Source organism: Lepidothrix coronata, unplaced genomic scaffold (assembly GCF_001604755.1).
Source record: "Lepidothrix coronata isolate B3197 unplaced genomic scaffold, Lepidothrix_coronata-1.0 Scaffold17, whole genome shotgun sequence".
Taxonomy (NCBI): Eukaryota; Metazoa; Chordata; class Aves; order Passeriformes; family Pipridae; genus Lepidothrix; species Lepidothrix coronata.
Genome location: NW_016690197.1, coordinates 1,828,003 through 1,851,184, shown reverse-complemented (window position 1 = coordinate 1,851,184; position 23,182 = coordinate 1,828,003). Strand labels below are relative to the sequence as shown.

General features: G+C 40.3%; 1 protein-coding gene across 1 annotated transcript; it reads right to left on the bottom strand.

The window, feature by feature from the left end:
• Positions 1 to 6,397: 6,397 nt before the first annotated feature.
• Positions 6,398 to 17,791, bottom strand: LRIT1 (leucine rich repeat, Ig-like and transmembrane domains 1). The gene is made up of 4 exons (XM_017806911.1): positions 17,670 to 17,791; positions 14,708 to 15,174; positions 11,197 to 11,502; positions 6,398 to 8,729 (listed from the first exon to the last, which is right to left on the bottom strand). The coding sequence occupies exons 1-4, from the start codon at positions 17,789 to 17,791 to the stop codon at positions 7,747 to 7,749; spliced, it is 1,878 nt and encodes a 625-aa protein (XP_017662400.1). The 3' UTR covers positions 6,398 to 7,746.
• Positions 17,792 to 23,182: the final 5,391 nt, after the last annotated feature.

Genomic DNA, 23,182 nt, shown 5'->3' with positions numbered 1-23,182 from the left:
CTGAGGGGATTCTGACAGACATATTTATTTGGTTGGTAATAGGAAGATGGAGCCAAAACCACTTCTGTTGCCAAGCCAAGTAATTAATCAGGCCTAATTACCTTTTTTCTTTTTTTTTTCTGTTTTTATTTCAAGGGATCTGTCTCTGTCTCCTGTATTTTAATGGAATTTATCAAAGCAGAACACCACAGTAAGGGCCAGACTTCACAGCTGGAATTCATCAGTGCACAGTGCTGTATTGCACAATCCATCGAGCCCCAAACCCTGCTCACAGCACTGTGCAGGGTGTACTCATGCTGAGCATGAAATCTACTCCCCAAACTTAATGTTGTGTCATGGAAATATAAGTATGGCACCTTTTTCCTCTGAAACAACTCCACCTCTCCCTTCCCCACTAGCTCAGTCCTTTCATGTTGGTAATGAAAATAGCAACACAGCTGTGGCCAGTCTGTGGATTTCTCTGAGAAAAGAGCATTGGTAGTCAATCTCTTCCACAAATATAAAATTTCAGTGCCATTCTCTGGGTTCCCCTGTAAGATGTTCTGATTGCCTTTCAGGCACCTTGAAAAGCTCAGTCTAAGTAATTCTATTAGAAGGCATTTTGGTAACCAATTTTTTTTTTTTTTTTTAAAGCAAAAATAGCAGGTTTTGTTTATTATTTTCAAGGAGTTCTGCATTCTCCTGGGGCCACCTAGTGTGGATGGGCTTCACTACAGCACGCAGAGGAGTGTGCCTTGGAAAGGGGCTGCACCTCACTGCCCATATGTGTGACGCTGGGTCACAAAGCAAGATTAGCCTGAACCTACTTAACCTCTGACCTGTGGGACAAGGATAGAAAAATATTTATAGCGTGATGGCTTAGATCTATACCTGGCTCTCAGGGTGTGTGCAATAGCACAGCTGCTGTAAACCTACAGAAGACATAGGCTTCATTCTGCAGCATTTAAATCAACAGGAGCTTTTATTTCATGGCAAATCAGTGCAATGAACTGTTGGGGAATCTGCTGGGGACTGATGCAGCACTCTGTGACTGCCCCCTATGTATAAGCAGCAGGCCATGAGTATTGGCCCTATGGGGCTGTTATTGCTTGCTGTGCCTGGCATCTAACCATAAGCATATGGGATTTTTTAGGGGATTTTTCACTTAAATGTTTCTTATTTGTCCGTGGTACACCACCTGATTTTTTCAACAATTACCCTACATTTAAACATGTCGGTGAGCCAGGACTGAAGACATAAGGCTGCTGATCTGTAGCACAGCAGATGCAGCAGCTATAAAACCCCCACCTGGGGACAGGGGTGGCCACTGGGGACATTTCTTGGTGAAGCTGTTGCAGTGAGAGTGGACCCAGAACAGCCCCCGTCAGCCAAAGCAGAGACTCCTTATGCACTTTCTGTGTAGCTTAAACAGCAGAGGGAACACCCATCAGCAGGGCTGGCTCAACTGAGAATGCTGCAAGAGCAACAGTGGCAGCTGCCATGGGAGGATGTGTCCTTCCCAGTTATCCATCAACCACTGAAGTAGAGGGACTCAGGGACCCCCATGCCCACCCAGCATGGGTGTGGGCCTCTGGGAAGACAAATACCACAGTCAGCATTGCCTTTGGTCTTCTTCTGTAGTCTCATGAAAATATTCCCCAATAAAACAATGACATTATTATTTTATAATAATTTTATAATTTTACACTTTAGTATAACTGGCAATAACAGTAGTAAACTGTTATTTATATATTTATTTATCTAACTAAATATATATATCTATATATATATTTAATATATATATAATATAATATATATAATTTAATATATATCTATATCTATCTATCTATATATATTTAATATATATATGTATATATATATCTAACTACTTATGATGTAGTTAGAAAATAGCTGGGTGTCAGGAGTTTGCCCATGTGTGAGCTGCAGGGCCTTCAGCAGAAGCAAAAGGCAGAAGCAAAAGAAAACAAGTGTCTTGATGGTGTTAAGCTCTAGAGATGATGGGACGCCTTCCTGTGATGGGATAAATGGCTGAAGTCCACCCAGATAATTGACTTGTTCAGTTATCCTGGCCAAGTATTCACAAGGAATAGACAGATCCACCAGTGCATGGGATTCGAGAGAAATGTGATAGAAAACTACCCACTGAGTGAGCTGCACACATGCCCCCAGCGAGGCCACTGGGTTGGGATGGTTTGGCTGTCCCAGCTGTGCTAGAAGGGCAGCAGAAGGGATTCACTCTTGGTCTTTTAAGGCCCAACTTTGTAAAGACCCCTTCCTTGCCGCCTTCACACCCCTACTCCATGGCACACAGGGAGAGTATTAAAGCATGTAGCAGCCAAGTCTTCAAAAAATCCTTCATGAAAAATGAAGTGTTATTTATTAACAGGTTTATATACAGAGTAAAAACTACTGGTGAGTTTCCCTCCATGTACATCTTTGGGAACAAAACAGGTGTAGAATGCCCAGTGTTCTGGGATGCAGCAAGTAAAATGATATATCCAAGGTTCTCTGTTAGAAATACATTAATTTAAATAAATGTGTTGCCTAAGAGACCAAAAAAAAAAAAAAAGAATTGCAGTTGTTTTCCTTTTCCTGCATGAGAGTTCCTCCCAGTCCCACCTATCCTCTACAAGACTGGAAAATGGCTTTTCAAAGAGTGTTGTTAGTACCGTGGGGCAATGCTCTGGTTGTTTTCATGCTGATATTTATTTGCTGCTTGAGAGGCCATTTATCTAAATATTTCAAAATTCCAAGTGCATTCAGAAGTTTCACCTGAGAGACTAGTGGTGAATTACTTATCAAAATCAGATGAATTAATGGGTAGCAAATCTACCCACTCTTTAAGGTAGAGAGAAGCAGGGAAGGAAAAGAAAGGAGGGGATAAAAAGTAAAGGAAAAAAATCCCCCTGTGTTAGCCACAGCCCTTACATTCATGTTCTCTACTGGAGTGGGATTTTGCCTTTTTAATTCAGTCTGCTTGTAAATTTAATGGTCACTATTGTGACAGCAGATGTCCACTCAGTTCAGCTGCTATTTAACATCATGTGGCATCCTGGCCGAAGCCAAAATGCAGAACAAGCTGTCTAAAACCCAAGCTGTCAAAATAAATCTCCATAGAGACATTGTCTGCTAATCCATGGGAAGTGGAGTTTAAGAAGCTGCACCAATTGCCAAAGCAAAAGCCAAAAGGACACCCATTGTGTGCTCCCAGCTATGGTGAGGGAGTCGAACTCCATCTTGAAATGACAGGTACACACAGGCCTGTAAGAAATCGCATCTAGGCTGAAGCTTTACAATTAGTCCCTCTGCCAGGGCTTTCAGTGCCAGAAATCCCCACAGGGTAGGACATAAGAGTTGAAGGCTGCAGTTGGGTGTTTCAGATACAGCACTGTATGGTGGCAGCCCTGGCTTTTGGGAAATAGGGGCACTGCTCCAAGACTCGCTGCTGCTCTGAGAAGCTCCTTCTCCTGCTCACTGAGGTGTACACCCTTATTTCTCATCCATTTGGGCCATTGCTGGCAATTGCTAAATTCTTTATTTATAATCTTGAGTAACAGGAAAATAAAATGGGAAACAACCCTTCTGTTCTCTTTTGTGCAACAGTTTTTGTCTTCTATTCATGGACTTTAAAGCTGGTGAAGCTCACAGTAATGACTACTAATTAAATATATCCTGAAATTGTACAGGGTTTCCCAGTCAATTCTGACACTGAGGGACTTGGGCGTCAGCTTCTTTGGGACCTTTTTAGTCTTTAGATTTTATTTTACTTTCAAAATCATTCCTCAATGTCCATTCAGTTTTTAAAACATCTTGAAAAATATTTTAATGCCCTACTTGACACTTTTGAGTTGTTAATTTTTTTTCTCAAATTTATGTCTATGTACACGCACACTTTTGTGTCCTATGTTTTTTTATCATTTAAATACTTTTTAGTCTATTCTTTCCAGGTGCTTGGAAATAAATGTGAAATTTACCACACTTAATGCAATTATAGCCTTCCAACATGCTTAAATCACACTGTGGTCAGTCTGAACATTACTTTGCGTTTGTGGAATTTTTATGCATAGGTGGCATTAAAGATATTTGCAAAGACTTTATAATTCAGATCCAATATTAGCCTTTGTCTGGATCTCCTCACCAGATAATCTGGACACTTTTTAAGATGTTTGGAAAAACATATTTCAAAGCCTCAACGTGTGTTTTTACATTTCGTCTTGTACTTCAACTACTTGCAGGACTGAATTTTAACCATTTTGAGCACATTATTTCATTTATATTCTGCTCGGTTCCCTCATTTTGATAGCTGTTTTCTTGCAGATCCTTTTAAGAAAATGAAATAATAAAAATTTTTAGGTACAGTTCAGAGTTATTTAGATTAATTTTTAAAACATCATTACCTTCTCCTTTAAACTTTATTCTTATTTTTTCAATTTTACACTACTCTGATTTCCAAAATAAGTACTAAAAGATACTGTGGAAGGAGGAGTTTGTTATATATAACATGTAACGTCCTTCAAGGAGTGGCTCATACTGCTCTCCAAAGTGCTCAGCCCAGGCTGATGGTGCAAACCTCCTTATTTTATTCCTAAGTATTCCTGACATGGTCCAACACTCATCTGAGAAGAAATTTTAAAATAGTAATAGTAGAGAACATTATACTCACAGAGATTCCAAAATACATTGCTTAATGCCAAAACATTTGAAATAGACCCCAAAAAGAAACAAATTGGTCAAAACCTGACACAAAGAGATTATTAATGGAGAAAATATTTCCAAAAGGGAAAACTGAACAGAACAAAGTGTCAACAAATAATTTAAAAAAAAAGCTACTAATTCAGTAATTCCAAAAGATATTCAGATGTTCATTTTGATTCTTACAGCATATCTTGAGAATTGACTTTGACCAAGTAAGAAATTGTTTGCAGTGATGAATATTCTCCTCACCCTGCTGAAATTAGATGCCCCTACAGCTCTTCTATTACAACAGCAACAGAAAATCCAGTGAGATATTTATCTGTACATGTCTGATACTACTGAAAATCTGACCCAGAGCCTTGAAGTCACATTCAGCAGAAAATCAGTCTGCTTAATGCTTTGAAATTACACTCACAGTTTAGCAAGCATAGGGTTTCTTCTCTGACCCATGCCAGATGACATAGAGGTTGTACAAGTTTCTACCTATTTTCTGTCTTGCATGAATTACCAGTGCAGTAGCTAGGCTTGTTTCGAAGCAGCAGCAGTTGAGATGATAAACTGTGATGCCTCATCTATGAGACAGTGAGAATAACCACAGGAAAGAGAAAAGAAAAATCATGTTTATTCTACTTGGGATCACTATTTATTCAAAGTGCAAAAAATATCCAATAGAGTCTGTAAAATTTAACACAGCCACGGCGAATGTCACAGGATGATCACTCCATCCTCTCCTCCTCACAAGCAAAGAGCAACAGTGCTGTCCCAGCTGGTGCCTCTTCCATTGCCAACTCACAGACTGTGTGTCATAGCAGGTGAGAGCTGCTCCTCACCAAGGCTGGAGGCTGCAAATTACCCAGCTCGTGTCTCCAGTCAGCTGAAAAGTAAATACCTATGGTTCCCAGACAGCTCCTGTAAACTTGACTTACAGGTAAGTCCTTGGGCAGTAGGTCCACTCAGTTCACCACAGGAGAACTTTAGGACAGCCTTGATTCTTCAGGATCTTACCCATCCAGGGCCATGGCAGGGTGATTTCTGCATAGCCCAGTGGCTGCAAATGTGGGCCATCATCAGGCTTACACACAGCACTCCTTGTAACATCACAAAAACTGCCACTGGAAGAATATTTTTCTTCTACCTTGGAGAGAGACTAAAATTGCTCAGAAATGCAACTGTATAAATAAGTAATAAATCTATTACATATCACATATTCCATCAGTTAATTTGTTGTATTAAAATACATAATTTTACAAAACATTATTTGCAAACCTAAAAATCTACACAGTCCAGTGATAGAAGTAGCATGCATTATTTTATACAGGGTGTATACAATAATAATTTATACAAATTCTCCCAACACAAGTTCTTTATCATTAATGTAAGGAATACAGGGACTCTTATCAGAAACTACTCTAATGTTCCCCTGTTGAAAGTATTTATGTTGAGATCAAATGACTTGATTTTTCCATCAGGCCAAGAAATCTGCCATAACTGTAGAAGGACTTGCAAAATCCATACAGGGTTCCATTCCAACCCATGAATTTTGTTAATTCCCACTGTACATACAGGTCCAGCATGTGAATGGAGGTCCTTTCAATAAATTTACCAACACACATTTCAAAACAATTCAGAAAGCTTTACCACTTTAAGTTCAACTTTAAGTTGAAGTTACCACTTCAACTTGGCTAGATCTCTCCCACTCAAAATTTGGCAGAACATATATAATTTTCTTCATGAATAATATTTATTACAGAGAGAAAAAAATGTTATATACAGTATTACCACATGAGAGACTTGAATGGAAAATTATACATCAGCGAAGTACTTTGCGATAAGCACCCAGATCCAAATTCCAGTGAAGCTGCAGGACTTCAATGACTGATCAGCTCACCCTGACTATGAAAGTACATTTAGATTAATATTAGACAGGCTTTTTTCAGGGTTCTTGAACTTGTAAAATGTTTGAAACCCACAAGTCTGCCCTGAGCCTCTGCCACCACTGAGTTCATAGTTATGGCTGATGTGTGCATGGCCAGTGATCCATCACAGCATCATATTCTCCTGCTCTGCATGGAGCAAGTTATTTGCAAGACCAAGTCACAAGTGCCTAGTTGACCATGTGGGTCTTCACCATCAGTTTTGCCAGGAGCACAGGCAGCAATGACAGGGCTGGTTTGGGAGATTTTTGCAAAACTGTCCAGTGTAGGTTTTCCAGTATGATTACAAAGCATTACAACACCACACACAATGTGCAAAGTAGGCTATTACATGATTTTTTTAACTACCACAGCTGATGTAAAACATATTCTACTAATTACAATAAGGTAAAAAATGCCAGCTAGGACCAATACTGAAGGATCTGTGCTGTACTGTTGTTCAATAATATCTTAAGAATATTATTGTTTAGGGCAAAAATGCAATCAGAAAAGGTTATTATGATTCTTGGGAGTGGATTGGGTTTTGTCTCTTGATTTCTATCTCTTTTGCACATGTCTATGAATTCAGAGTAGAGTTGTTATTATGTTGGACATATTAGAAAAGGTTGCTGTGATCTACTAAGCATCAAACTGCGTGTTTCATGCAAACACAGGGAACATCAAAAGTGAGACTCTCAATCTTCACTTTCATAGATATTTATAGTAGAATTACTAAACACTCCCCTGTTTGTCAACCAAAAGAATATCAAAAGAGCTGGGAATAAAATACCTAGTATGTTGCGGAGCAGGTACTAAATAACACCAAGCAGAACACACTCAGAAATGTTGCTAATGTCCTCACACTTAGTGTGCATGCTTCATTTTACAGGGAAAAAAAAATAGTCCAGAAGAACGAGGCCATTATCACAGAAGCTTTTGTCTGGGTACAAAACACCAAACCCCAAGTGGTGTAAGCAACATGTTTCTGTAAAGCCTGGGCACCATCTACCCTCTTGCATCCTCTTCCAGAACATGTTGGAGACAGAAGTATTGACAGGCTGGCCTGCAGTGTTGGAGCACAGAGTCATATATACAGCCACATGCTTTCCACCTGGCAAGCTGACAATCATCCTAGCTATCAGCAAAAGTATTCATTAGGTTGTCCCTCTATCTTTGGTATCGCTTCCGAGTCCACGCTGGACCGGGCAGACAGCAGCCTGTTTGACTCATCAGGGGTATGTCTAGTCAAGTATTCCCCTTCCACGCCTTTTGCCTTGGCCCCAGGAGACAGGCTTTCAAAGGTGACATAGGATTCCTGAATTTCCTTGGGTTTTCGCACGAAGCACTTTTTGCAGCGCCTCTTCAGCGCTCCGCAGCAGACCACCAGCGTCAGGGGAACAGCGATGACACAGGCCACACTGATGACAACCACGTTGATGAGCTTCTGGGTCCCTCCTGCACTGGCAACTTCATCCGTGGAAAATATGATGCATTGCTCCTTCCTGGGGATCAGTCCTTTCACACAGACACACACGATGTATTTGGTCTTTGGCAGCAGCCCATAGACGGTGACCTTGGTCTTCCCCGGCTCCACGTTGATCCGCCGCATGTCCCTCTCTCCAAAGATGGCATAGAGGACACTGAACACCGTCGTGTTCTTTGCCAGAGGTGCTTTCCAGGCCAGGGTGATGCTCTGGTCAGTGTCTCCTATTACCCTGACACTCCTCACCATTCGTTCTGGCTCCTGCTGACCAGTGGGTGGGCTCACCAGCAGGTTTCTGGGGTTGCTGTCTTGTTCCACATCCGAGAGGAGGCCCTCTCCGGTGCCCACTCCAGCCCCCAGGGTAGGCACAGTGGAGGTGGTGATAACGTACCTTGCTACTAGTTTGTCGTTGTAGGCAGCTGCTTCCATCCCACTCGCCTTCCCATTCCATGTGCCTTTGCCGTTAGAGTTAGGGTCATCCGTGCTTTCGGAGTCTGTGATGATGAGAGAGATGAACGCCTCTGTTGCTCCCAGAAAATTCTTCGCTTTACAGATGTACTCTCCAGAGTCAAGGTAAGAGACTACAGGCAGGCCCAGAATAGACCAGCTCATCCCATCACTGGAAATCTCTTGGTGAACTGCAAGGTAGGAAAAATATTAAATAAATAGTCAATAATAAATAGAATTAATAACATGTTTGTAAAATACTGAAATTCCATCAACCAAATATCTGCTCAATACAGTAGAATCATCATTTCTGTTTGCCACCAAGAATGTTACAAAATCAAAGTAAACCTAAGAACAGGACAGTAACACTAAAATTAGGTTATGTTGGGATTGAAGCTGCTTCAAAATGAATATATGTGCAACATTTGACAGTATTTCCTCCAAACTGATGTACATTTTGTAAACATAACAGAAAAGGTTCTTCCACTTAAAAAAAAAAAGCTTAAAAATTCTTATGTAGGTACAATACTTAAAAGAGTGGAAGGAGTAGGCAGTAACATGATCTATTTAAACACTAGATGCAGTGCAGTCCTCTGAGGCACAGAAAGTACAAACAGCAGAGATTTTATTCTAATAACTGCATATGGACTAGTCCAGAATGCATGAAAAAATAATTGAAAAATAATAACCCTTTTACTGCTAAATTATTGCAGGCTTTTATACAGGTCTGATCACTTACCACTGAATTACATGTACACAACTGAGTGTTGATTTTCTGGCTCGCTTTATCTGGAGGCTAAAACAAGCTTTTTTTGCCTTTTTCTATTTGTGCAGGAAAATAAAAAAGTTAGGATCCTGTAGAAGGGTAAAGAACCTTCTTCATTATTTAAACAGCCTCCTTAGGATGAGCACATGCTACTGCTGCCCTTTCCCACTGCAAGGTAAACCAGGGAGATGTCTGAAAGGCAAAAGCAAGACAGAATGCAAACTTCTCCCAAGCCCTCGTGGGGTCAGGATCCAGCTTTGGCAACCAGTGCCCGTTCCATTGGCAGTGAAGTACAAGGTAGCAAAAGTTACTTTTTCAGTTTAATTATTTACTAAATGGGTACATTAGAAAACATGCAGACAGCCTACCTACGGCACTTCCCTGTACATACAGACTGTGGGCTGTTTCTCACTCCTTTCTGTTCAGAACACTAACATTTCGAAGTCATATTACAGCATTGGCACTGAAGCTGCTGCTGTTGAGAAATAATGTATCTTTTCAGCCAACTGTTTATTAAAAGGTGCTAAGGTCTGATTTAATGGGGCACAAAATACATCATTCTCAGTTGTAGCTCCAAGTAAACTCAGCATAGGCTTTCAGGAAACCATTCTGTTTGTTGGTTTGTTGTTTTTTTTTTGTGGTGTTCTCTTTCAAGTGTAGGACGGATGTTCACAGCATGATGGGTAGACATTATCATTATGACGAGCAGGTCTGCTATATCCTGCACACCATGCACAACAGAGCAATGACTTGTGCAGATCTCAAAAAATTATATTTATTACAAGTAGTTCTACTGCTGTGAAATGAAAATGCTCTCTTCCCTGTTCTGTGCACCATGGAGCCCTGTAACCCTTTGAAGACCAGACCCCATACTTAGCAATTTATCTGCTGAGTTTAGATCTACTGTGAAAGTCAGGGCCAGGCCTGGAATACAGTAGTATTCAGGGAAGGTTGTAGGGATGAAGGTTCAAGTCCTAGGACAAAAAGCTAAGGACAATTGTATTCAATACAGCAAAAGTATCTTCCTTAAATTCCCCACACATTAAAGAACCAACATTGGAATTTTAGCTCCAAACATTCTTGTGAATGCAAATGAAAATGTGATCAGTCACAAAACCAGTGGCTTTTTGAAGACTTGCCCCACAAGAGGGGTGGGCACAGAACAGGTACTCAGACCAGGTGGTCAGTGTTTCTCCCACAAAGCTTTTTCCCAAGACACCTTGTCAATCTATCAGAAATTAATGATTTCTTGCAGACATTGCCACTGCAGAATTGTACCCTTCAGCAGTTTAGTGGCTTTTTTGTTTTTTAATATATCAGCAATGTTGTATGTTTGCAACCTTTTCTTTCTCTTTACAGCAGACCTAAATCCCAGTTGAGTTCACATCAGACATCTCTCTGCCAGACATGTTTGCTACCTGATTAACAGTAGCTATTCATTAGTCTCAAAGACGCACAGAATAATTCAGCAGGAAGCCTTGTCAGTGACTGAATAACTCAGTAACTGAGAACAGCCTCTTGCTACAGTTGGACACATTTCATTTCTTCATCTCCAACAGATTTGCAGAAAACTCCTTGACTTGTCTCACCACCACAATTGCTATGAAACAAAACCAAACCAACTTTTTACACATTATAGTATATATTTATCTGATCATATTTTCATCAACATGTAAGTAATTTTATAGTCAATGGAAAATCACATTGTAGTAGTGGATTACACACGTTACTATCGTGAATTACAGTGAATCTTAATCTTGCACCACTTTCTTTTATCAGCAGGAAAGTTCTGTTGTCATAGAAGCTTCCATTTGCTGAAGAGTCTGTAGAAAATAAAGGTACATGTCTCTATCACTCATTCCATGTGTGAGAAAAGGTTAAACCAAGCCCACCTGTGCCGTTCAGTTGAGCACCGTCAGCTCTCCTCCAGCTGAGCTCAGGGATGGGCACCCCTGTTGTCCCACATCGTAGAAGCACAGTGCTGCCCAGGATGGTCTTCACTTTGGCTACAGACGTGTGTACAACGGGGCTTTGACACTTCCTTAGCTCCACTTGGCTGAAGAACACTCCTGCAAGGCTCCTGGGTGTGAAGCATTTCAGCCTGGGCTCAATGAACGCTATGTTAGGAGACTGGAAATTTAGGAAATGGACCATTTCATACAGACTGCAGTCACATACCCAAGGATTGTCTTGCAAGCCTGTCAAAAGAAATCAGAGCACTAAGTCACTCCAACAGCATCTGTTGTTTCTGCCACTTTCATTTCTGTTTTTCAGCAAAACAAACTGTGATAAGCTCCCAAACTGCTCTGCAAGAACTACCTGTGCTTATGCAGGGGTATGTGGGGTGTGGGGGGGTGATGTCCTGACAGCCCCCTGAGCCTGATGGATCCCATGGCTGCCTGTTAGTAGAATGGAATAAACATGGCTTGCTAAAGTGTCTCAAAATCTGGATCTGAATTATTCATATTATGAAAACATTACAATTTATGCACCTAAAGAAGCAAAACAAGAAGCTATTATAAACACAGTTGGTTCCAGGATGAAAAAAACAAGTAAGCATGGGAGAAGGGATGTGAATTTTTTTGGTACGAGGAGACTGTGAAGTCTCTTCCTTAGATAGGTCAAGAAATTCTTCTCACTGGACACTATTAAAATATTATTCATATTGTCATGCCTACTTTCATGCCTACAATAGGTATAGGTGATCCTACTTGACTGTAATAGTTCTCTTCCAGCCCAGTTATTCTAAGTTATCTTCATTATTTTAGTAATCAGCTAAAATGACCTGTTTTTCCTGAAATACTAATTTACACGGGATAAAACAAAAGAACTGTTTTAAGGATTAAATTGAAGAATATTCCTGCTATGGTATATAAAAGAATATAAATTGCTCCTATTATTATAACTATATTAGGAATATACACACAGAAAGGGGTCTATTGAAGAGCACACTCCTGTTTCAGAGTCCCAGAATGTTTCTCCTTTTTTTTCATTCTGCTATCCCAGTTCACACCTATTGAACTCAAATTCTGAAAAAAATGAGACATTACTCTATGAAAAATAGACCTGTGAAGACAGTACTGAAAAAGCAAATTTGGAACTAGAGCAATGCATATCCATGAACAGAAGTTGCTGCATTCTTATTAAATCTGTGTCATCCTACTTACAAATATTCCCATCCAGCTGTTCTGTGGTCAGTTTGTGATCTCTAATGGTTTAAACTAGCAGAATTGGCACTAAGGACATTTATACCATCTAACCCAGGCACACATTTGAACCCTAAGCCAGGAGCATGGCTCCCAGGCCTCCTGCCTGCCACAGGAGTCAGCTCTGCTTCCTCTAAGGGGGCTCCTCCTCTTTTCCACAGGCAGCCCAAGGACATGCCCTGGGTCTGGCACCTGCCTCAAAGTAAAGAGTACTAACATTTCCTCCATTCCTGGTGGGAGGAAATGACAGCTGCCCACCCTACAGTGCCCACCCTCACTGGAGCCCTGCAGCATGAGTCATGCAAGCACAGGCTTTCCAGCCAGAACCTAATTTCGACACATGCACAGACGGTGCACCACAAGGCTCCATGAGCATCAAGGGGGTGTTTGAATTTGCTACAGTCAACAGAGACACAGTGCTGATCAAAAGCCCCCAAGGTCTCAAACAAAGTGTTTTAAAGACGCTGCTGGAAAATTTCTTCTGAGATAATTCCATATCATCCTCCCTGAGCTCGGAAGAGGATGTGAAAGTGATAGGTCTTGGCAGGAGGTCAAGTCTTATAAATCAATGCATTAAGATGAAGGGGACTAAATAAAGAAAGAAAGTACAGCTTGATTCTGTTGGTTTATGGCATTTTTGCTAGCATACTTCTTTGCAGCTTATTTCTGACCTCATGCACTAGATACCAATTTATCCCAGATTACCTGGCAGGTGCACCAGCTCCAGCTGATGCTGCAGCACCCCCAAAGCCCCAAAGTGAGCTCTTTGCGTCCCTGCACAGCACACTTCCATGGGCTCACGTGGGCAATCCTCATGTGGAAGAGATTGCACCCTTGGCACAGACTTTTAGCCAGCAACTTACCACAGGAGCTACATCTTGAAGTAGTCTACAAACAAGGGCTCTGAAGAGAAGTCACAGTGATGCACTGCAGACAAAGGATGGATTTGGCTGACTCTTTATTATTCATGACTTTTTATGCCTCCATGAGAAGCAGTCATGAGCAGAGTGAAACAGAAACAAGCAGCTGTGTTCTCCCATTCTGCTCCTGTGAGGGACATGCATTTTATCTACCTGGTAGGACAGGACCTAGAAGCTGGAGTGTCTATACATTACTGCATTAATTTTAGCATTATAGGCATTTGCCTACATGAATATTTTAGGATCCTGGCACACTCAACCTTTGCACAGCTGGATATGTAAACACTCAGGTTGGCCAGAGCATCAAGGCACGATCTGTTCTTCTCAATAAAACACTTTACTACTCTATGTTGAATGGAATAACATTTTTACATGTAACTTGATGCTAAAAAAATAAAAAAAGTATGATCTAGGCAGTGTCTTGCCATGAGTGAAATGGGCAATCCCAAAATGCCAGCTTTGGTTTAAAGAACTTGTTACTCCATCTGGCAAAACAGCACAATGAAACACCTGCTCCTCTCCTGATGCTAATGAAACCTTAAACAACATCTGTAAAGGACACTAAAAGCTTTGAAGGTGGCATTTTGTATCTTTTTTTTAAGTCTTGTATCTCTTTCCACTGCAATCCTTTTTAAAAAACTTTACTCTCCTAAATTTATCCAGGGAACAAAGAGCAGCAGGTACTTGCCAGAGCAAGAGGAAACCTGCAATGTCTCTGATGAGATTATCAGCAAGTGCCTGAACTCACATCCACGCTGTAGAGGCAGTACACACAGATGCACATAGCCCGCAGACCAAACACAGTCACTGGAGCTGGATCAGCTCAAGGCAAGTGAAAACAGCAGATGGCAACAACTCTGAAACATCATCAACCTACCGTGGATTTGAATCAGCACTCAAATGTTAAAAGACTAAGTAGTAATCCCCTGAACTAATAAATGTGCTGAAATCTCACTTGGGGATACTGCAATTGAGAGTCAGCTGACACGAAAATAGACAATTGCCCCAAAGCCATACCTCTGAGGAGCCCTGCATTGACAAAGATACAAAGATTCAAGCAAATAATCAAATGTATGGTGTAATACGCTGGGTTTGATGAGCCTGAGGTGAATTTGTTAACATGTAAATGAATTTATGCACTTTATATGGGGTATTAAATTGAACATATATAATGGCAATGTACTTGCTAGGGTAACCACAGTGGGTGAAAATGCTGCAATAAGATGAGAGACTCTTGCCATTCGTGCCCCCTGCAAAATGACAGGCACTTCTCTTACCTAGGATGATCTTGGAGTTATCATTGGGGAAGTAAGGAACAGCCTGGAGGTTTGCCCAGGTGGCAATAAGAGCCTGAGGAAGAGTCATCAGCTTATTGCTAGACAGATCCAGGTATGTGATATTCTTGACGTAACGAGCAGCATCTGGAGGGACTGAGGTAAGTTCGTTGTTGTGTAAATCCAGAAGCCTTAGCTGTGGCATGCCAGCCAGGGCTTCCCAGGGGAAAGCTATTAAATTGTTCCCATCCAGCCTTAGCTCCTGTAGACGATGAAGACCCTTGAAGGTGATTCCGCTGAGGCTGGCCAGGGAGTTATAGGGCATCCAGAGGTACTCCAGGTTGTGAAGTAGGTGGAAAGCCTCTCCTGGCACCCTGCGAATGGCTGTCTTTTCTATCCGAAGCTTGATTGTATCTACGGGGATGTTCACAGGAGGGAGGGTCATCTCTGGGTCATTACACAGCACTGTCCTGGTGGGGAAAGACAAGCAAAGGTGTGACTTTCTTTTATTTTGAAAAGGTTTTAAAACTTTCTTTCAATGCAAGATTTTATCTGCTTTTGTTTTTTCACAAGATTTCTTCTTGTCATTTCTTACTTGCTGCTGATCTCTACATCATCACCATCAGGACATCAACATTCATATGCACCTTCTGACTGCAGAGATTGCAGTGCCATGCTACTCCTGGGGTGACATGAGTCTAAATCTGGACCATTTAGTGTTCCTGCTGTTTTTTGCTTTCAGGTTTTTTTAGAGTACTTATGAGAGACAGTAGTGACAACATTGATGCACAACAGAGGATTCTAGTGCAAGTTAAAACAAAATGATCCAAAAATTGAACAATAAAAGCCATATAAAAAGAAGCCTGACTGACATGTCAGAGGATAAGAAGTTGTATAGATTAAATATGACACAGGACCTTTGATTTGAAAAATGAAGATAAGAAAGTCAGCTAACAGCTCACTGGAAATGCACTAGAGCAAGCTCTGCTTTACTGTGAAGTAACCTGGAAGGTGTGTAGAGGTGGTAGCAGTCACTGCACCACAGGTATGTATAGTTATGAGAGTGAAAGCACAGAAAATTAACTCTTTGGAAAATGCTACACTGAAAGCAAGGCAGATTTATGTGTTTTAATCATTCTTCCCATTCCTAGTCTCTAGCAGTTAAAGCATGAAAAGTCTGCTGCATTTTTGCAGCCTTCATACAAAAAATTGTGAGTTGGGATTGTAGGTAGCCATGAGAAATGAAGGGAGACAAAAAAGGTCTCTCGGACCAAACTGCATTTTAGTTTGCCTATCAGCAGACAGAAGAAGGCAAATTCTTAACAAAATACAAAGCCACCTGCAAAAGATAACAGGTAAAATAGGCATGTTCCACTCCACATGCTAAACAAGATACTGCAAGAAATGTAACGTGATCAGTCAAGTAACATTTTCTTATCACACTGCCTCTATAAACAGAATATTGCAAAGCTGCCAAAACCAGATTGGTTTTGGCTGGAAGCAATTATTCTTCTAGTGTCAACAAAAACATATAACAACGCTGAACTGCTCATGCAAACCTCCCAGTTAAATGCTATTTGAGCCTACAGTTAAATTGTTAATTTATAATCAAAACACAGTACATTACTCTCATTGTGGCATTAAATCCTGCCCACCCTCAGCTGAAAATTGAGATTTTGAGGAAGAGAAAAATCTATCAAATAAGAAAAATCCAGAAATCCTCTTTCAATAAAACATTTTTTTGTGTGTAGTCATGACATAAAATGTTTGCTAACAGAAACACCATGGCAGTAAAGCAGCGTGCTTCTCATAGTGTCCTTAAACTATGTCAGTGAGCACTAAACATCTAATCTATGGGATAATCTCCTTCTGCTAGTGAGAAATATGATTCATAACGCAGGAAAAAAAGGTGACATTATGCTCCTTAAGGGACTAATGGATATTTGCATTATTATGTATCTTACTAAAATGCACAACAGCTTTTCCCAGTCACTGCAAGGAAATTCCCCTGGGAACTGTGACATTTATGAAGCAATAATTGGCTGTCACGCTATTGCGCTCCCTTTTAACAATTGCAGACTACTTGTGTCTCTACCATGCTTCTTACTGGCAAAGTTTATGGTATTAAATCTACAGCACTAGAAAAGAGATAAGAAAGTTGATCTATTTCACGAGGATCCAAAATATTTAATGTCAATACTGTGCTCTTGTCTAGAAAAAATTTATTCCAAAGGATTTTGCAAATAACGTATCTCTGTCACAAAACCTCCTCTACTGTGACCCGCACCTTACAAAAATGTAGCCTCTATTCCAGTGTCAGACAATTACTTTGTGATTACACTTCAGAAGGGTTATAAAAAACAGTCCTCCAGAGAAATGTACACAGTATGGCATTGCAGTCAAAAATGGAGGTCCTTCTGGTCTTGTCTTCTTTTTTAACTGAAAGCTTCCCGTCTGAGAATTAACTTCTTTTATTTTTATGACTATTGTCTATTTTTTTGGTTCATTCTCATCTACAGTCTATTGCTTTGCTTAAAATCTCCAGCTGAAGGATTTTTTTAAGTAAATCAAATTGCCGCTTTTGTTACCACAACATAAATCAAATCTAATTACACTTTAGCAACAAACCAGCAGAGCAGAATAAGACTTCTTAAAACTAGAATTTTCAGCACAAAGGTAAAAAAAACAAAATGTTTAAATTTTATTCCCTTTTTGCCATTGCACCAGCAGTAATTATGTCACTTCTCACAGAGATGCCGAAACGCTTTCTCTGAAATCAGCTTACTGTGTTTTCAGAAGCTAATCCTCTGCAAATATAGCTAGAGCACACAGCGACTGGAAAAAATAATGGACACAAAGTCTGGACACAATATTTTCTCTTCCAAGCCTCCTTACAAAGGAGAGGAAACAAAATCCCCGGCACCCCGAGAAAGAGCGGCAGCCCCCGAGGAGAGTCCCGGCATACCTGGCTTTGGTCCCTTCACTGAGGCTGTGGAAGGCGCAGCTGCACTGGGATGGGCACGAGCCACTCGCCCCTGGCAGCCCCCCGAGCATGAGGCAACACAGCAAACTCACCACGATCCACATGGCTACCTGAGCATGGAAGGACACCTGGGCTCTACACAACGTGGAGGGCTTCGCCTATTGTTTTATCCATTGACTGGTCACATCTTGTTAACTCCCTTTTGTTTTCAGCCACACTGTGATCTTCCAGCCCTCTGCTGAGTCCATCAGATAAAAAAGGATAGGCAGGGATTAAGGATGGGGACTTGAGTTATTTTCATGAAGGTGCTTATTGCTTCCTGGAACAGTACTAACAGCATTTCTTCCTTCAGGGAGCCCCTTCAAAACACCCTCCTCAGGAAATTTGTGGCTCTCGTGCAAGGAAAAACAAACATACTTTCTGGGGACCTGCATCACAGGCAAGGTAACTGTTATCTGACCAGGAATTAGCAGTCATTTACTTCCTCATGGGGATATTGGGAAGATTTAAGACAGTTATTTGTATTAATGGAATGTAAGCCTCCTATATAAGAATACTAAAATATATATATATATATATATAGCAATGCTATTAAAAGGCTTTATTTTCTTTTAAAAACTCCTATGTTGATCAAGCAATTATTGAACTGTCGGCAACATGCCTGATATCGATAAACAGTTAATAACCTAGTAACTATGCACATATTTCAGTTTATATCAGGACTAGCACATGCTCTGACTTGCTGACAAAGCAAAGCTCAGATAAGGGACCAATTTTTGCTACTTGATAAGGGAGCAGAATCCTATTCATACTAACAAAAGATATCTCATGTTTATAAAGACTATTATTTTCCAACAAGTGTGAAAGTATATAAATTACTTATACCACAAATGCACAATACTCTTACGAAAGTAAAATGCTCAAATGCTTTGGAGAAACTGATAGATAATTACTTTCAGCCTGATCAGATTGCTACCCCCCGCTTCCCAGACATACTGCATTATAGCTTTGGCAAGAAAATCAACCCCTGTGCCAGACACAAAACAGAAAACACAAGTTAAAAGTTAACAGAAATGAAGAGGGACTGAATGGAGCTGAAGAGCTAGTGATAAAGCACTAACCAGACACTACTCCTGCAGAGATGCTTTAGGGAGATATTTCTCTTCCAGTTCTGGAGCTCAGGAAAGCTTCAGTGCCAGCAAGTGTTACAGGAGAGAGTCTCAGATGCCCCACTCCAGCCTAAAACATGAGCAACTCTACTAAAATCCTGGACCTGGCCATCTGCTTCCCCCATAGAAATGGGAGTGTGGGATAAAATGTGGCTGATTGAGGCAGAAGCCATCCAGCATCCTGTTGGTCTTTCAGCATCAGTCACCAGCTTTCCTTTTCCTTACCAAAGGTCAAAGAAGAAGGGAAAGAAATTACAACAACAAAGATTTTTCTAAACATTAGGTTTTCTTGGATCTTAATTATAGTCATATTGATCAGAAAAAAAGTGCCCATCCCACTCTCTTCTGTCAGTGTTTGAAGTTGCTGCGGCTCTTCTGTCCACCTCTTGTAGATATCCATCTCAATTCAGATTTTCCTAGGAGAGAACTACAGTTCTGTACCATTTTGATAGCCTGGTTGTATCTACAGCTGCCCTTCTGCAGAGATGCATGTTAGAACGAAATCATATGAACTGCCATAAAACCAAGGAAGAAATATGAACAATCTAGTACAAAAGGCATTTTGGAGGTTAGAAGAAAAGATGGGGAAAAAATTGAAAAAAAAACACATTAAATAAATAAATAAATAAATAAATAAATAAGGACAAAAAGCCCTCCACCACAGACCATTCAACATGTAAAGGTTCCAACCGAAAGTGCTATGAGAGACAGACACATTTGGAAGAGCTGTTATGGATGTTACTCCTTAAAACTCAAATTTCTTCCAGGCTTGTGCAGCCATGTCAGATCCCTGACAAAAGACCAGCAAGGTGGAAAGGATGTTCTAAAATAAGCTTAATACAGGCAACTTCAGTTGCCGGTTGCTGAAGCTGGTCTCTTTTCATGTTGGCAACAGAGGCAATTAAGGATGCCCAGTCCTCCAGCAAAGCTAAGTGCACATGGCTAAGTGGAGTAACTACTCTCACATCTCCTCTGCTTCCCTACTGCCTCCTCTTCTCCTGTCCAGGCTGAGGATCCACCCCTGCGAGGAGGATCCTTATAGGATGTACTGGCTGAGGCAGCTCCAGCCCCTCTTCACCTCTCTTTTCCAGCATTCCTCCTTGTTGCCAACCTGTTGATTTTGCTTCTCCTTTCAAAAACATAATCAGAAGTTACCAGTCAGAAGTGTAGCAGTAACATACAAACCCACTGAAGTTTAACTAGCATGCTACAGCAACGTTGTTCCTAACAAAGATTGCTCACCAGGATTTCTGCAGCATTGCTGTTCTCAGGCAGAATTCATCCTGTGTTCTTCAGCAGAATGAAATTAAACTGGAAATTTTTCAATAATTCTGGGTAATGAACTCCCAGACTTTCAAGGTAATCTAGATGTGGTTTGGGGCTAACAATTAAACAGACATTTTATGGTGCCATAGTTTCACATAAGCTTGTTTCACAAGTTATTCCGATAATTAATTAAGGCTTGTAGCAATCACTTATAGAGAGGGTGGCCCAAAGGATTACTTTTCACCCTGCTATTTTCACATTCTACTTTTACTGTTGTTCAAAGAGAAATTCAAGTGTCTCATTATTTATTTCTGACGAGATGAGAACATGATGCAGTGCTGCTCATTAAAGATCCCCAGTCATTCTCTCATTGACTTCCATTAGGTCCCATTTCTAGATTTAATGATTTTTCAGTTCCCTTAATAATCTCCGAGCTGAGACCAAGCTTATCAGGTTTTTTAGTGTACTCATTGGTCAACTTACCTTGCTGCCCAGACTCTGCCTCAGCTCAATACTCTCAACAGTGACTGAAACATCTGAAGTTAAATTCTAATTGAAAAAGCAATTCAACATAATTAACCTCTTGCCTCTATTTTTTTTTTCCAATGCATCTGATAAAGTGGTTTCCCTCCATTGGATCTCTGGAATAATAAACTTGTTAGAAAGTAGCCAGTAACTGTATGGTAAGGTTTGCTTTCATGAACTTCAATTTTGCCTCACTAATGAAACATTTAAGTTACAACTAAATGCCAGGAGCAGTAGAAGCAAACTTAATTTGTAAATCAACAGCAATCAATAAAGCATGCCTTAGCAGCAGCTAATACCCTGCACTTTGTCAAGAAAGCTGCTATTTAGTTAACATGACAGACTCACTTCTGAACGAGAAAGAGAAAGACCTGGAGGTAGGCTGAGAGATTAATAAAACAAGAAAAGAAGTAACATTAACAGGTTTCTCATCTTGGAGTGTATTCACAAGTGTGTCTCTGAAAGGAGGAAAAGAGAGGGAAAAGGACCAGTCAACTAATAACCCAGTTATGTTTTATCAGCACTTACATGTTTGAGTTTTTCCTCCCCGCTGACTATATTATCTTATAATCCTTCATTGATACAACACAACTAAATGGTGCAATGATGTGTTAGGCAAGAAGCCACAGATACACCCCTGTTAGGCTTGATCTGAATGGTCAAGAGAGGGGGACTGCCCTCAACCTGAGGAAACTCAACAAGAGGTTCATCAGTAGGTGAGGAAAGCAGCTCAGGTAGATGAGAGACAGAAAACTGGAAGCAAAATCCGGCCACTGTGTTCAACAGACTATGAATTCACTTTTACACACAATTCTGTTTTTTCCTGAAGCACTGTTTGCAGTGCAACAGCTTTCTAGATTTTCATGGTATTTTTAAGGCTTAGGTGTATTACCTCTTCCCAACTATTGAACAGTTACTCACACATTATGCTATTTAATGTAAAATGAACACTCATTAGATAATTTCCTTGTAAGTGCAGGTGATATTTGAGATTGTAAAATCAATATCAACTTTTGCAGTGCAGAGTAAAAACAATTTTTTTCATGACAGACAGTTCCATTCCATAATGAAACTAGTGGGAGTTAGGCTCTCCACTTACAATTCTGCACTCCAAATCATACAAATTGTGCTCCTTGCTGCTTACCTAGGAAGGGAAGTAAACAGTTTCTTCTCTGCACCAAACTAAAAATATCAGTTGGAGGAAAAAACAAAGAAGCAGTCAGCAAGTGTCATTCATCTGAAGTGTAAGAATTTGTTTTGCATTCTCCTAGAATAACCAGATCCTCTATTTATATTTTTGGTGTAAGTAAATACAAAGCAAATGGTGTCAAGCTCTACTTGACAGCAAAGTTCAGCACATGGCAATCTTTCTTATCTTTCCTTGGTGGGGTATAATTCAGAGAAAAAAATTTGCTTTGTGTTTAATAAGATTAAATTAATTATTTGGCATAGTTTCCATTTTTCCTTATACACATTTTTAAAGCCAGAAATGTTTTATCAGAAAATTCTACTCACAAGCTCAAAAGCAAAGCCTGAGTGACAAACTCAATATGCTCACCTAAGTCACTCATTTTTAATCTGGCAATTGGACAGAATTTATTTTTACTTCTTTTCCCCATATGAAAATAGAAAAATATGGCATAAAGCAAATCAAACAGCATATTTTAGCATAAATGAAAACTATAAAATACCTTATTATCATGATTTTGTCTGAAAGGTTTTATTAGCAGGCAACATGGGCCAGACACTAAATCAATTTGATTAGGTAAATGCATCTCCAAGAAGCTTCTTGTACAGTGGAAAATCCTTCCCACTGATGCAAGTTGAGAGCACGTTGATACATTACGTCATTCTAAATTGGATCTTGCACTTAATGCTGATGAAGGCAGCTCCCCAGACCTATAGGGCCAAAGCCATTAATAGACCTCTAGACATGCTGAAAAAATACAACAAACCCAAGCAGGTTTTGGCATGGAACATTAAAAGTCTATCAGTGGTATTTCTTTTCTGCACACATTTACCTTAGCATAGATTTACAGAACCATAGCTCTTCTACTCTTCTTCTCCAAAGGCCCCACAGCGACAGGCAAATTCCACTGGGATTGGACATACAGGACCCCAGAGCAAAATTCTCTGGGACAAACTCGCAGTACACTCCTTTGCAGAGGGAAATCAGAAGACAAACTAATTATCTTTCTTAAAAGCCCTCTGCAAACCCATCTTTGAGGCTTAGTCTTGAGCACCAACGAGAGAGTGAATTCGTGTTGCCCTCTAGACAGGAGCTGGAAAAAGCTTCCACCCACAAAAAAATAAATGCACATGAAATGTGTGTAATTCCATGTCAGTAAATATTTTAACTACCATAAAAACATCCTCCAAGGTAATGTCAAAAAAAAAATAACACAAACACGAAAACCACAACTGAGTTGCACAGTAAATCTTTTTGAGAATACTGATGCTTCTGACTAGTTTTGTTACACACATAAGAAGGCCTTTAAAGCTCAAAACAAGTATCACCCATACATGCTACAGTTA

What these genes read in the sequence shown, in the direction of transcription:
- LRIT1 (XM_017806911.1), bottom strand. Translation starts at nt 17,791, where the DNA reads ATGTGGATCGTGGTGAGTTTGCTGTGTTGCCTCATGCTCGGGGGGCTG. An exon ending in AGTGAAGGGACCAAAGCCAG is followed by an intron (nt 15,175 to 17,669) that starts GTATGCCGGGAC and finishes TTTCCCCACCAG; the next exon opens with GACAGTGCTGTGTAATGACC. An exon ending in TGCTCAACTGAACGGCACAG is followed by an intron (nt 8,730 to 11,196) that starts GTGGGCTTGGTT and finishes CCTACCTTGCAG; the next exon opens with TTCACCAAGAGATTTCCAGT.